Source organism: Neolamprologus multifasciatus, chromosome 6, assembly GCF_963576455.1.
Source record: "Neolamprologus multifasciatus chromosome 6, fNeoMul1.2, whole genome shotgun sequence".
Lineage (NCBI taxonomy): Eukaryota > Metazoa > Chordata > Actinopteri > Cichliformes > Cichlidae > Neolamprologus > Neolamprologus multifasciatus.
In genome coordinates this window covers 17,318,633-17,334,443 of record NC_140444.1, presented here as the reverse complement: position 1 = coordinate 17,334,443, position 15,811 = coordinate 17,318,633, and the positions used below count along the sequence as shown (strand labels likewise).

Below are 15,811 nucleotides of genomic sequence, written 5' to 3'. Positions count from 1 at the left end.
TACTCAAATTAACTGAAGTGCAAGCTTCAATTAGATTTTTTCCTATTGAATTTTACTTAACACGCAGCACTTCACAATTTTAGACCATACAGTGTTAGAGGTAGGACCCAAAAATCAGATAATCAATGTAGAGAGAAACACGGCAACAGCGGGGAGGAAGAACTCTCCACTTAAGGAGAAGGGAGGAAAGAGAAACATAGAGAGACTGCAAATGACAAACAGGACAAACTTTTAATAAATATTAAAGGGGTAAGATAAAGAACAGAAATATCTGTAAACTACACTTATCAAAAGTTTGAAAATCTTACTGTAGTTCCAAAGGAGTGTTAGATTTATTTACTTTAATGGTTTAATGTCATCGATAAGTGCAGGTGAAGCGAATCCAGTGTTAATCTGTTTAAAAATAAAAACACGTCTAGGACGTCTAAGCCAATACACCCCATTTTATCAACTGACTATGTTTTTTTTTATATATATTGAAATATTAAATAAGCACTTATGTCTGTACAGAAAATATGTAGTAGGGCTTAAGTACCACATAATTGCATAAAATCGTAGCACTCAAGTTATGTAAAAGTGCAGCACTTTTATGAGTGCATTAAATTACTTTTAACACTGCAGTCTGAGGTAGCATGGCTGGTATGCGCCAACACTGAAAATACCAGCACAAAACAGTGTTTACTATGAAAAAAACAGCTGTTTTTTGTTTTTTAGTTAGAGCTGGAGAAAAAGACACTGACCTGACGTGTGCCGATGATGCCCCGTGTCTGCTGCTGACAGACTGAGAGAGTAAACAAGGCACAGTGTGTGAGACTTGGAGCAGAGCAGTAGGAAGTAGTGGGCACACGAGTGCCATTCTCTCCATACCTCGACACTGAGGCTTCACTGTTGCACTCCCACACTGGTGTCTCATTTGATTTGGTTCGTGGGACACTGTGAAGCTTGTCTGATTATAGAGCAAAATATGAGTGACAGAAGCACTCAGATCATTAACTTATGTGTGATGCTTTTATAGAGCCTAGTCACGAAAACATTAATGTCACAGGTGAAATGATGCATCGTACTTCAAACCAGATTAAGCTACTACATCGTCTTCAGCTGCAGAGTCTGGGCAGAATAGTAACAAGGTACCATAGACAAACAACCCCACACCTACAAATGCATTTCATAATAATGTGAATGCTCCTCCTCTGACTCTGCTGACAACTACACTGTCAGAGTTTGTTTTTTTCTGCATTACAGGAGAAAATATGAATATCTACGCATGATTTCAAACTGTTGCAGAGCTAGTTTTATCCTCGAACTGCCTTAAATGAAAAAGCCTCTTCTTTACAGACTCTACGCACTCCATGAGTAAGTGACCTTCAAACTCGAAGCATCTACTCTGAGCAGAGTTTAAAGGGCTTTTCAAAAATGTAGGTGCAGTATTGTAAGCTTTTTTTTTTTTTTTTTTTTTAAAGCTGAAGGTATATATAAAAAGACTGCACTATAAATGAAAGTCCTGCATTCAAATTTACTTACAAAAATACAGAAAACATGCATTTCAATCTTTGACCAAAGCTCAGATGATATCATAGTTTTAATATTGCTGAATCAAAGCATAAATAGTATTTTACTGCTCTGGGCTGTCATATTATTTGACTTCAAAGGCTTTCCAAACCAAGGGTTCAACCTACAAAAGAGCCAGGTTGAGATTTCTAAGGAGGGCAGAAAATCCAAAGCCCTTTGCTTTTGTCAATATTGTATCTTGTCAGGGCTTAAAAAGTCAGGTAACTTAAAACAGTTTGAGAAATTTTGATGGAACTGCTGACAGTTTATAGATAAAAGGATATCAAGTGAATACTTTAATGCAAGCTTAATGTAAATCCTTAATGGGAAATATTAAGCAAGCCCAGCTGCTGGAGTACAAGCTAGTTAAAATATAGCTATAGTTTTATATATATATATATATATATATATATATATATATATATATATATATATATATATATATATATATACACACACATGAATTATTTAGAAGCACATAAATCTTTAGACTATATATTTAGGGTGGATATTCATGCATAGAAACAGCAAATACAAAGAAGTGAGGACTGAGCAGTTTTATTTTTGTATGAACAAAGGAAGCATATGATTCTTAAAAGAGGGTCGTTACACACCCACAGTTTCTCACCATGCTGTCAAGTAAAAACAATGAAAACAAACAAAGCAAAGAAAAAGAAAACACTTTACCAAATACTAGGCTATTTGTCAGTCGTCTTGGTCCATCTAGGATAATCTTGGCACCTTAAATGAATCAGTTGCATTTATTGGGTACATAACAGTTTAAAGTAAGTCACTAATAACACACCGTTTTGGCACAGCGGCACTAAACAATCCACATGCGTCTGAGCAGCTGCCACGCCGACATCAGAGAGAGGATTAAAAACCCTCCCCGCTGGCAGCAAAGTCATTGCACTTATGTCGCTCACTTCAGCTAATTAAATGCGCAATGTAAGTAAACTTTATGAGATATGCAAAGTGATTGTCAAAATTACAAAATGCGTGTAAAACTTGGCACAAGTATAGGATGGCGTGAAATTTACAAACACATTTCTAAAGGGCAACACTTCCTCCAATCACCTCACGATCTCTATCTGGATACAGTCTTCTTCGCATTGTGCATCTGGCTTTTTTTTATTTTTCTTCTCCTTTTTTTATTTTTATTTTTAAGAATGTTAAAAACATCTCTGCTTTACTTTTCTCTCACCTCTACAACGAAAATCAGCAGAGATCAGAGAAAAGTTGGAATGATATAGAACAGGGTTTGCATTATCAGACACAACAGATAATTTTCCCCTCCTTTCTCTCCCATTTTTCTTCCACGGTCGTTTGGGTGTTGGCTCCCATCCCACGGGTGTCCCGGCAGCAGCACCCCTGTCCAGATGGTCAGCCGCCCTCCCGCTTCGCCTCGCCCTCTTGATCATATCAGGGCATTGCTATCGTCATCTCTGCAGTTCACACTGGCCACCAGCGGGTGATGCCGGACTGTTTTGTTGCTCCACTTGTGGGCATCCTGCAACCCGGGCTCTAGGAAGTACAGGCACGCTCCGAAGCCCGCCAGAACCAACACCGACACCAGCAAGTAGAGTGGGACGAACCAGTCCAAGAACAACCACGACATACCGGCTGTCAGGGCAAAAAAGAATGGGAAGGGTGAGGGAGAAGGAGGGTGAGAAGGAGAGGACAGGGAGAGAAGCAAAAGAGACGAGATTGTGGGGAAGGGTGGATGAGCAGAGTTGTTTAAACCTTCCAAATACGCACCGCTAACTGCATCTCCGAGAAAGCTTTCCCGCTCCCTTCTCATGACAGAAAAAAAAGACACTACAGCGACTAAACAGGCAGCGGGGCTTTCCATCATTACTCCTCTCAGTTTCACAATCATTAGCTGGCACAGGTGTTTTTTTTCTTCTAAAAATAGCGCACGGGAGTAAATAGAGGCACCGCGCTTTTACCTGCAGACGCTGCTCGATCGGTGGCGATTTTTTAAGCGACGAAGAGCAGCCCAGAGTCCGAACCTCTCATTAGACGATCTCCGTCGCTGCAGCAGCTGCTCCTCCTCTGCAAAATAATCACAGGTGCTCTCTGAGAGGCACGAGATGCTGAAGCTGGATGCGGCTTCATCCTCCAGCTCCTGGCTCTGACGTTCAAAAAGGAGGGGTGGGGGTTGCCATGGCGACGGCGGGAGTGGGAGGGAAACTTATATAACTATAATCATTTTTGAGGAGGGTGGGTAGGTGTGGGGGTTTTGCTGGTGGAGGGGGACAAGCCCTTCAGATGTCTGTGGATGCTCGCTGCCTTGCTACGCGCTGCGTAAAATCAATTCCACTCCATTTAACACCAAGGCCATCACACAGTTTATGTGACATTGAGAGAGAGGGAGCCATCTCTGTGTGAGGGACTCCTTTCATATCTGCTCTGACTGACAGCAGCTGCAGTGTTTAAGACAGTCAGATTTTGTTTTTATTTTTTTTATTTTTTTAAAGTCAAAAAAATCTGAGCAGAGGGAGGAGGGTGGCCTACATATCCAGAAGTTGTCAGAGGATGTCATCTTTTTTAATGACTGCCATTTTTAGCATCACTCAGCACCGCCACCAGATTCATGAAAAGCAGCAGTTAAACAGATCAGCCTCACATAAACAGAAGCGATGAACTGTGATTTCCTCGCTGCATAAGTTACACGCAGAGGATTTTTATTCAGTTCGGGGCTTTTTACACACATGCGACTGCACTGAAAACTCAAGCAGACTGCCACAAAACCACAATGCGTGGTAATATGTTAAAATGTCTAAATGGCTTTTTGTTCCCGGCCCCATGTTTTCACAGTCGGCTGATGCTCATCGAGATGTAGATGGCATTCAGTGCCTGACAGAAGCAATACGACAACAGAACAAACTACTGCCGAAGTATTTACATGAAACAGAAAATTAAATCAGAAGATGCCTTTATATGACAACAACTAATCACAATCAAAAAAAGGTTGACGTGAGGAGGTGTTAAATGACTTTAAAAAGCGTTGGTGTCACCTGGACTGGCTCATTTTAGGATCCAATCCAGCCTAGCCACTGCATGGCTTTGCAAAGTGCAACAATTACAGAGGAGTGGGGAATCCTCTTTGGATTTTTCACTGCACCAGGAAGAGTTATGTTGCAGGAATAATGGGTCACATCATGAAAGGGTTAGGTCTGAATCACCATCAGATTTAGAGCCTTCTTGCAGACAATGGCATTAGTCACAGGCTGCAGTACCACTCCAAAGTTGAGGTGGTTAAGCCAAAGAGCCGAGCCACATCTTTTCTTTGCTGAATGAGAGAAAACTGATATATTTTGCTGAAATTGCTGTTATTTTTCTGAAGACATCGCAGGCTGTTCTTCATCTGTCTTGTAAATGGATGGATTAATAGATGGAAACATTTCAAGAGTGCTTCTTTACAGCGACACAAAGAGAAACACTTCTGTCCTGGTCCTTTATATAACTAATGAGCTAAAATGAATGAGATACACCATTTCTACAAAAATTGCAAAAGATTGAAAAGTTTAGTTTCATAAATCATGTTTTTTTTTATTATTATTCAGTATTATTATTCCAAATGACTCTCCAGTTGGGTTTGTACAGAACAGAACAAATTACTGGAACAATTTTATGGTAATGTGAGCTCTAAGAGAGACGAAAACAGTGCGCTGAGACTTTTGAAGTGTGAAACTTCACATGGAGAATGTGAGTGTGTGATGGTTACATCTTGTCCACTAGGCCTTCACCTGCTGTGAGAGCACTTTGGTCTGCAGGAAGTCACAAATAAATGGAGCGACGACTTCAGGATTATCAAGATGCACATGATGACTGCCAGGTACTCTCACCACAGAGTCCTTAGAGAGACAGACAAACAAACAGGGTAAGAGGATTTAGTAGTAAAAGAGAAGAGTGTTGAACTGTGAAAGGTCGGTAAAATGCCACACCCTTACAGCTTCCACAGGAATTAAGAGAATATGATGCAGCCAGGAACCAATAATCAAATGCAGTTGATTAACCGGCAAGTTTGATCTCCTCTTTGAAAGCACAGCATTTGGCAGTTTGTTGGTCGGGAACATTGTATGTTAACACAATCCCACAATCTTCCAAGGAGTGGCTGCCCCAGAAAATTCACTTTCAAAGATCATACCATGCAATTCTCAGAGAAATTGGAAAACCCCAGAGCTACAGGTACAGGGCTCAGTTAGCATGTTACGGTGAACATTCATGACAATACATTTAGAGAAAGACTGAACAAATATGGATTGTTTGGCAACAGATGTCTCCACCAAAGTGGAGATGTGTGGCCACAATCCAAAGTGTCACATTCAGCACATACACCTCATGCAAACTGTCAAGCACAGTGATGGAGGGTTGATTATTGGGCTTGTTTTGCAGCAACAGCACCTGCCGTTGAGTGAGCCTTGAAATGTGAGGCCAGTAGCTCGGCTTGGCCCAGATTGAATTATGCAATAGGACAATGATCCCGAGCACAGCAGAATGACTAGGTGTAGCAATGCTCCTGTCAAAGTCCAAACCACAAACTTCAGAGAGCTCAGCATAAACAAATGTAGGCTGATGAACATTGTGAAGAAGAGTGGACCAAAAATAATGATGTGAGATAATAATAAAGTCACATAGAACAGGATTATTTCTTCAAGCTATTAAAATCTTTCCTTTTTGCTCGACTCCAAGTCCGCAATTACATTTGAAGATGGCTGCTGACCAAGGTTATAATAGTGAACTAAGTGTTTATTTTATCCAGTTTTAGTTAAGTACAATAAAAAGTGTGCAGATTTACACGCTGTCATTTGTATTTGTTTAATAGGACCCTTCTGTGTTTTTATTAGCATATCTTTATAAATCATGCACATGTTTTATTTTAAAACTATAATATGGATTCAGCTGTGATTGGAGGCATCTGACTGCTGCAGATTCTCTGTTTTGGGAATTCAGCAGGTCGGATCCACGTGTACACTTTTTAATAAAGTTGTAAAACATTTCTAACTAACGCGACTTAATGCACAAATTAATATGCAGGGTGTGTCACGGATCCTGTTAAGAAATAATCAATTGGCTTTATGTGGATAGTTAACGCCTCATAAATAATCATTTAATGAATATTAATCGGGTTACTTACTATTAGCTGATATGCCATCCAATTAGCTGGATTCCAATTACACAGCGATAGAGCATCTGCTCTTTGAAAGCAGAAAATGATTGTTTCTCATACAGATCAGCCTGCTGTCATTTTTAATCAAACCATTTGTCTGCAGGACCCAGTGCTTCATATCAGTTACAGTCAGTTTCTTAATTTTTCTAATATAGCAATAAAACCAACAAAAACATTTGTAAATATGACACAAGGATCATTAGTTGCACCCTGACGTTGTTTGCATCTGAAATAAATACTGCCTCCATGTTTTTAAGTATTTTGATGTTTCAGGATGTTATTTTATTTTAAGGTCCTTTGCGGTCTCGCTTTGAGCTCAGACGTCTCGGTCCAGCAGCTCAGGAGCCACATGCGGTTCTTCTGCCCATCCCCGGTGGCTTCCTGTGGCTCTGATTAAAAAAAAAAAAAATAAAAAAAAAAAACTAGATTCATGTGAATAGTGTCCTCTTAATTTTGCTGAATCGCAGTAGTGGTGATTAGTATGGAGGCATAAACATGAATCTCTTATCCTAATAAGAGAAATCAAAGTCACATTTTACAGTGCGTGGGCATATTTGACTGTGTGCGCGTACCTTTTTTTTTAACCACTTGTAAAGCCATTAGGCTTATAAATGTTTTATTTATCACCAAACTAGGCTTCTTTTACTTTGATTTATTTGCTCAAACCTAAACAGATTTATTTATTTATTTTACTTCCACTTCACAGTTGTTCTGTTTCCTTAGTGAGAAAAATACATAGTTTTCATTTTCTTAGTTCTCTAATTTCACAAATGCAACATAAAAATCGGGTCTTAACCATCCATCCAGTTTCTTCTGTTTTACCAATTGAGGTCGTGGAGGAGCTGGAGTCTATCCCAGCTGCCACAGGACAAGAGGCATAGTAGATCTTGCACAGATCATCGATCTGCAATAGGTCTAACACACAGACAACCTTTGCACCTATGGGCAATTTAGAATCACCAGTTAACCTAATCCCACTAACTGCACGTCCTTGGACTGGGGGAGGAAGCTGAAGTAGCTGGACCGAACCCACAGGGACACAAGGAGAAGAAGAAAACTCCACACAGGAACACTGTCTTACTAATGTATACATCAGTACAGATCCTCATGCAAAGGTCTTTTGCAGTTAGCCTCTTCAACAGTGTGCCTGAGGAAATCAGGTTGGCATCCATCACTTCCTTTAACTTCCCGAGACCCTGAATACAGGGACATTAAAGTTTGGCTTTTCTGCACTTTATGCTTCGTTTTCCTGAGTAAAATGATTTATACTTGATCAAATAATGGTGGCTTTAGTTTATTTTACAGCATAAATAATTGCTTCCGTATGACGACAATGAGGATGACTTTTTGTTCAACATGTGCTGCTTTTACACTCGTCAGTATGAAATTAAAAGTGGATCCTCAGCAATAGCTCAGATCTGAGGAGGTTAAAACAAACTTTCATGGGAAAGCCTTTCCTGACTTTACTACAGTTTACTGGTAGTCAGTATTTTTTTTTCTTTTTTTTGGCACTATTCACATGAAACACTTCATAAAGTTGATTGTGAAAAAAGTGCTACATAAAAACATTTTAAATATTTGATCTAATTTGGCTCCGGCTAATTAGGCTGCACAGAAAATTCAATAACTGATGATGCATCAGGCAGTAAGTGTGTCAGACAGTGTCTCCTCCCCTCACCCACGAACAGTTGCGACAGATGGCCGCCCTTCCCTGAGCCTGGTTCTGGCTGAAGGTTTCTTCCTGTTAAGAGGGAGTTTCTCCTTCCCACTGTTGCTGAGTCTTAGAGACTCACCTGATTGTTGAGGTTTGATCGTTTCTCTGTGTTATTGTAGGGTTTTTAAAGTGAAATTTACATTTTTTTTTATCATACAGATGTTAATAGAGAGTGATTTACTCTTACATAAAATTAAACTCACATTTCTTTCCTGATAGACTTGGAGGAGTTTCGAAGTGAGTTTCTGGCTCAATTCCCAAGATGCCGGACCGATACCTTTGTCAGCTCTAGAAAAACACAGATTGGTGTTACATGTTTTTTTTGACATGCTTTATTTTAAAGGGCAGAAATCATTTAAACCGCAAACAGAGACATGTCCACGCTGTAAAATAAAGTATACTGTAATATCAGATATTTCATTAGTGGTAAAAATCTTACAGGATAAGTAAAACAGGAGCTTGAATCAGCGACTGCATCTCCAGGCTCTGCTCCAAAGTGATCCGCTCTATGTTTTTCTGCATAAAACACAGCAAATGTATGTGAACTGAATGCCAAACCTCTGTTAGAGGAGACGCAAAGTGGGATGTGGTGAAGTTTGGGGAGGTTAAAAGTGACTCACAAAATTAACTCTGAGGTCTCTTGAGAACACAAATCCTGATGAGGAGAAACACATTCAGCTGCCAGCAAATGAGAGAAAGCAAAGTGAGATTATTCCTCGCTGACAGGAGGAGAAGCGATAAAGACATACCTCCTTCAACTCGAGTCAGACCTCGCTCTAAAAGCGTTTGAATAGACCGTTCAGACAGAGTCGGGTTTGCAGCCAACAGCCTGAAGGAAACAAAACAATTTAGTCAAAACTGCAACTCAGTTTTACTTTCTTCTGTTTCATCCCTCTCTGCAGTTTATTTTTATTCCACACAGTGAGGACTTCTGCTGTTTGAAATAAAACTAAATTGATGTGGCAGAACAAGAGGTGTTCCCCCCCTTTTTTAAGAAAACAAACTAACAACAAAATGCAGTTCACTCTGTCAAAACCTGATGCCAACATTACCCACAGTGATTGCCAGCAGTTCAGTTGCATGAAGAAAGCAGCAGAGCTTCACTTCACTTCTGCACAAACACATAAACAAAAGGCTTACTCCACTTGAATTGGCTATAAAATAAAGCGATACCTCTCCACCGCCTTCTCGTACGTGTAAACCCTCTTCTTCTCTTCTGCCTTTTTTTCAAACTTGAGCATCTCCTCCATCCCCTGCCTCATGATTCGGGGTATTTCTTTCTGCGATAATGAGAGGTGAGAAAATCAGAAACACAGACAGGAGTGGCTCATAAAGATAATTTAATAAAGTAGTTCTGCATCTTTCCAACTATTAGATTGTTGTTGTTTTTTTCCAGCAGTGACGAGAAGTAGTGCTGAAGTACCGGATCTGTAGGTACAAATCCAAAAACGTCCAGCACTATGATGCCATCCACCATCTCAGGATACAATGTGCTGAACTGTAGGAAACACAGTGAAGTCCCTGCTGTGATCACTTTGAAAATGCAGTTTATGACACGTATTTCATAAAAGCAGCAATTAGATGAATGTGATGTGTTTAATTTACCATGACGGCGATGTTGCCACCTGTAAGGGAGTGAGCACATCGTCAAATTAACGCGATCATTTTTGTGACACCTTGAATTCAAAACAAACTCTTTGTTTACTTTCTTTAAAATGACAGAAAAAAAGCAACAGTGATTCAGTTCATTAGGATTCCCATTAGCTGAGCACTGCAGCAGCTAGGTTTTTTTTCCCCCTCAGGAATTCCAGTAAAAACTTTACAGCATCAATTTTACTGGATTGCAACCCTCACCAGCCACTTTATTTGGCACACCTTTCTAGTACCGGGATGGCTGTGTGGGAAATTGCAAGCAGTTTCTGAAATGGACCAGCCCATTTGGCTTTTAGTGTTTACTTAAATCAACTTTCTTATCCATTCTGATGGTCAGTTTGAACTTTAGCAGACTGGCTTGACCATGTCTATGTGCCTAAATGTTCTGAATCGCTGCCATGTGATTGGCTGATTAGATATTGGCAGAAATATGCAAATTGTTCAAATTATTTAATTTCCAAATGTTTTGTTTATTGGAGACAGTATTGATAAAGTAATTTATAAACGTTTAAAGTATCATTTCATTATACTTCTATTGTTTCAATGTCTATGTGCATGTCTGGGAGATTAGGATATGCAGTGATGGACCGTAGGAAAGGATACATTAGTTTATGTGAGCACTGTCACTATTATGCATAAAAATAAAAAAAATATGCTCGGCATGAACAACTTGTTTAGGTTTACTTTGAAGCACCAACCAGAACACGTTTTACCATTAGGCAATTGCCAGAAGATTTGGAGTTCTCTGTTCCCTTGATGTGTTGATTAAATCACTAATTGTTGCAGCATCGCTTTGATTGGTGGATCCGCACGCAGCACAGCAGCACATTTAATCAGTTAGACCTTAGTTTAGATAGCCACTGTGTTCCTATAAAAGTTCTTCTTTTAAATTCAGACTTTCCAGAAGAGTAAATGCAAAAAACACAGCGCAGTGTCAGTGTTCATGCCTGTGACTCACCCATGCTGTGACCCATGATGGAGAACTTTGTCCAGCTGAGACCTGCAGGGGGTATGACACAGACAACTCATCTAATCAAATCTAGCTTGGCTGTTTTAACCAAGAGATTGGAAGTGCAGCCCGGCTACTGAGAGATGAACAGGTCCCACTCACTTTCAGCAACTCTGCGTACGTCTACTGCATATGCAGGAAATGAATAGAAGACTCCAGGAGGCCGGTGAGATGACAGACCGTGACCTGGCATGTCCACTGCCACATATCTGCATGCTAAGCAGAAGCAGAGAGAGAGAGACAGAATGCTTATCCTGGGCTGGATCACGGGGGCAGCAGCCTAAGCAGAGAAGCTCAGACCTCCCAGCTTGTCCAGGGGAAGGCCAAGGTGTTCCCAGGCCACCTGAGAGATCAACGTGTAGTGGGTCTGCACCGGGCCCTCCTCCCAGTGGGACATGCCCGGAACACCTCAACCAGCAGGGTGCCCAGGATGCATCCTTGTCATCTGCCCAAACACCTTCAATTGGCTCCTTTTGATTCGGAGGAGCAGCGGCTCTACTCTGAGCCCCTCCTCCTGGATGGCTGAATTGCTTGACCTGTCTCTAAGGGAGAGGCCAGCCACCCTTTGGAGAAAGCTCATTTCTACTGCTTGTATTCGTGATCTCATTCTTTTGGTCACTACCCGCAGCTCGTGACCATAGACGAGAGAGGGGACGTAGATCGACCGGTAAAATGAGAATTTCGCTTTTACACTCAGCTCTCTCTTCACCACAACAGACCAGCAGCATCAATAATATTTAAAATGTTTAAATATTAATAATATTAATTCACCAATTAAATAGTTAATTTAAATAATATTAATAATTAAAATAAATTAATAAATATTACATCAATATTAAAAAAATGAAAAAATAAAATGAAGTAAATGAAATTGAAAATAAAAAATGCTGAACATAAAAATATCAAAATGAAATTTGTAAATATTTAACAAATTAAAAAAAAATTTATAAAATGAAATAACACATAAATAAAAAGCAATAAAATAAACATAATCTTAAAAAAAACATATCTGGAGTGGAGACGGTCACAGCAGTGTTCATCTGCCTGTTTGGTTCAGACTGAAGCAGCTCGATAATGGCTATTAACTTCTTAACCCTAAATTTGACAAGCGTTTGGATTGGGTTTTGTTTTAGCTGAATATGAAACATGCCAGTCAAATAAAAAAAGCCATGCAAGTTATGAAATACGAATTAACGCAATTGTAGCTACAGGAGAGTGTTTAGAGTGAGCTACCAGAACATTTTCTGTAATTTCTGTACACATTTTCACACATTACTGCATTTTTTTAAATCATATAGAAAAACCGACGTGTATTACTGTAACTGCACTTCTTTTTTCTTATATCTAATGGCATTAAATGTGTAGTTAAACATCTTCACAATTGACAAAAAGTGGAGTTTCAGTGGTTTGGGACAGTCAAGATAAGCTATATGTAGCTCCTGATGTAAAGTGAGTTTGACGGTCCTTCCTGGCAGTATTTTGACTGATGTTCTTCTTTTGGATTTTCACTTGTGGTTTTAAATAACGTGGCTTAACATCCCCTGACCTTTTCCCGGCATTGTGACCGTTATCATTTAATAATGTTTGTGGTTTATGACCACAAGCCTACAAAACCAAAGTTATTATGATTTAGCAGCAGATATAAACCACTGGTGGATAGTTTAGACCCCCCTCCGCTAGAGGTATTTAATTAATAAACTAATGATTGCCACTTGATTGTTTATATAATGTCCGTGGTCAGGATTACTATTGTGATGTTACTCTTGAGCTCACACTGGATGGTTGCACTCTAGCCTTGGTGTACTGGGAATACAGAGTAGGGGGCAATAAGGCACAAAAGATAATGATTCACACAGGCCTGACAGCCACTTACCCACGGCTACAACACCCCACAGGTGACAGTTTTTCTCACCCTTGTCCTGTCTGTGGTGAATTACCTTTAGGTAAGAAGGGAATGAGCGTGTTGAATGAACCGCAGTTATCTGCCCAGCCATGCAGGCACAGCACCGGGTGGCCGTGTTCAGGACCCCAGGCTTTGCCTCTGATCTCTCCCCATGGGACCGGTATAGAGAGCTCTGAAACTAGAGACAACACAGCACAGCTTCAGTCAGTCGGCAGTACAAACACAACAATCTGTCAGACATTTGATGATCAGTCAAAGGATTTCACAACAGCAATGAGGGCTGAAAGTGGTAAAAAAAAAACAAAAAAAACAAACCACCATCTGGTCTCGTTTTTTGTGCAGATATACTACCTTCTTGTTTCACTGATGACATTTCAGTGTTGGACGATGTTCAGTTTTTGTCTCAGGGAAACAAATGTGCAAAGTTCAGTCAAGTAAACAAATCACACAAACTCTTTCAAATTTTTTTTAAAGTAGGAAGTTCTTGACCTTTGGCCAGCGATTTTATTGGATGTTCAGAATGACATGCAGCAGCTATGGCCAATCATACACCGCAGGGGTGTGTTTCACCTTTACACACACTGGGTAAAAGCATGCTACTTTTGTTCCAGTCAGTAAGGCCTGCTGGAGTGCCCTCTACAAGGGCAGCGTGACCTATCAGCTGAGAGCACTTTCTGTTTGTTCCACTGTGAGGTCAGATAAGGTGAAGCCATCAGAAGTTTAGGAAGCTAGAAACAATTAAGTCATAAACACAGGAATAAATTTGGTCAGTGGCCTGTTTTGTCTTACAGACTCATTTAAAGTAAACAGCCTGTTTGGTGTCTGGAGCGTCAAGTGAAAGATCACACGTGCATCACGGGCTGCAGGGCCAAAAATTGCAGGTCCTTTAGTGGCTCTAAAAATGTGACTCAGTCCTAGTGACAGACTTCCATATGTTAAAAATGCTAAATTTTTAACATATAGGATCATTAAAAAGCACCTTTACCAAACAAAATAAATAAACAATATATTAGAGGCCACTGAATTGTCCAAAATCAGTACAAAGTCTCTGCCATCATATTGTGGACATGAAAAATTAACTTAACACATCTCTTAACCATTTCCAGCTGTTGTGACACCGCTCCCTATCACCATTTCTCACAGTCTGCTCAGTGTGAAACGTTCAGCAAAAAGGGTGTCTGCTACCTAAAATGGTTTTGTCTCTTAATAGCATCAAATTTAGTGGAGCTGCAGCTGAATTTGCAGAACGAGTGCAATAAAACGACACCACCTAGTTATTCTGAGCCTCTAAGCGCAAACATATTTTTCTCTATATTTGTTTTTTTAGCTCTCACTCTGGCCTGATGACAAGAGTAGAAATTTCATATTCTAGGTTATTTTGTGTGTTCAGTCACAGTTAATTACTTTGTTTTCTTAGATGAGCATTACTTCAAAAAAGAGAGATTAAATATTTAAACATCAGTGTAGTAACTTTTAAATATTAACAACTGTTTTAAAATGAAGCATACTTATCATAGCAACAAATCATTTACTCAGCATCATTTACTCAAATGAACCATTTGAGCACAATCAGACATGAATACGTCTGGATTTAATGAACCGGCATCACTTTCACTCCATCCCATTTGCAGTCCTTGGAAAATGAAAATACAGCCTCTATGAATTTCAAGTTTTCCTGTATCGTGCGATAATAAAAATAATGTGGTCAATGCTTCTATGGGATTTTAAAGGGGAAGCAGCAGCCAGGCATTAATAATCAAATGTAGCTGATTAACTGATCATCAGCAAGTGCGACCAAGCGAGTGTTTATTAACACAACACCACAATTTTCCTAGGAGTGGATGTCTGAGCAATATTCAGAGAAACTGTAAAAAAATCAAAGAGATCAAAGAAATCTCAGAAGTAGTTTCTTGCTTCTTGCTGTGTTTCTACAACAAAACTGCCTCTTTTAGGTAATCTCTTGCCTCCAAGTCCTACAGATGGGTCCTACTCTTACTACCACACAGCAATCAATCAATCAATCAATCAATAAAGGCTTTATTAGCCAACTGCAGGTTGCCCTGCAGTGAAATAGGACCCCCCCCTTCCCCCCGACCTTACACACACAACACAGACATCACATGGGGATACAGGTCGGAGATCGGTAGCGTTACAGAAAAAAAAACACTGAAATGTACACTACAATGGGAAAGTACAAAAGTACAAAAGAGACCTCTACTCATGCTGGGCTCCTGGGAGGACAGCATGAGAACAGGAAACAAAAAAAACAAACAATAAATGTCCACAGCACAACATTATGGAACACGTGACAAGCCACAGGGTCGGGTGGGGGGTGAGGAGTAATCCGAAGCAAACACAGCAGCCATCCTGCCCAGCGCTACCATTCCAGCGCCATTCAGACCCGCCGTGTTCCCAGGAGGGAACAAGCATCGAAGGTGTTTGGAAAGGGAGGGGGATGAGTGTGTGCATATCAGTGTAAGTGTATGTGTGTGCGTGTCCAGAGTTCAGCTGAGACAGTGTCCTTCGCCCTGCTAGGCTAAGTAAACAGTCTTCCAGCCAACCCAGGTGGCCTTGCATGGAATGGGAAGGAACAGACTAAACACAGTCGTTATCAGGGTGTTGTTGTTCGGCTCCAGCCTTGAGACTGCAGCTGGCACTGAAAGGGTATCCGCATGAAGTGATGGTGCTTTTTACTTTAGTGCGAACAACTCATATGAATTTTAAAGCTGTTTTAACCCTTCCGAGATGTATCCAGTCTGCAGTCAGAGATCTTATTCTGAGTATTCACGGCAGCCATAGCCTCTCCAA

The 15,811-nt window shown here is 40.3% G+C and overlaps 1 protein-coding gene across 2 annotated transcripts; it reads right to left on the bottom strand.

The window, feature by feature from the left end:
- Nucleotides 1–5,077: 5,077 nt before the first annotated feature.
- LOC146516778 (serine hydrolase-like protein) lies at nucleotides 5,078–13,489 on the bottom strand. 2 transcript variants are annotated; one of them, XM_085164265.1, is made up of 12 exons: nucleotides 13,355–13,489; nucleotides 13,038–13,181; nucleotides 11,203–11,316; nucleotides 11,050–11,091; nucleotides 10,044–10,063; nucleotides 9,862–9,936; nucleotides 9,612–9,718; nucleotides 9,188–9,267; nucleotides 9,059–9,093; nucleotides 8,878–8,954; nucleotides 8,642–8,726; nucleotides 5,078–5,408 (listed from the first exon to the last, which is right to left on the bottom strand). In XM_085164265.1, exons 1-12 carry the CDS (start codon nucleotides 13,374–13,376, stop codon nucleotides 5,289–5,291), a joined length of 921 nt encoding a protein of 306 aa, XP_085020391.1. In that variant the 5' UTR covers nucleotides 13,377–13,489; the 3' UTR covers nucleotides 5,078–5,288. The 2 variants fall into 2 exon arrangements, with proteins under 2 accessions (XP_085020391.1, XP_085020392.1); XM_085164266.1 differs by lacking the exon at nucleotides 5,078–5,408 and adding an exon at nucleotides 5,415–7,113.
- Nucleotides 13,490–15,811: the final 2,322 nt, after the last annotated feature.

Bases quoted from the DNA above. Each gene is read 5' to 3' on its own strand.
- LOC146516778 (XM_085164265.1), bottom strand. From the start codon at position 13,376: ATGTCATCAGTGAAACAAGAAG. The intron at 11,317-13,037 runs GTAATTCACCAC...GCTTCTGCTTAG, and splicing joins CATTCCCTTCTTACCTAAAG to CATGCAGATATGTGGCAGTG. The intron at 8,955-9,058 runs GTGAGTCACTTT...TGTTTTATGCAG, and splicing joins GAGACCTCAGAGTTAATTTT to AAAAACATAGAGCGGATCAC.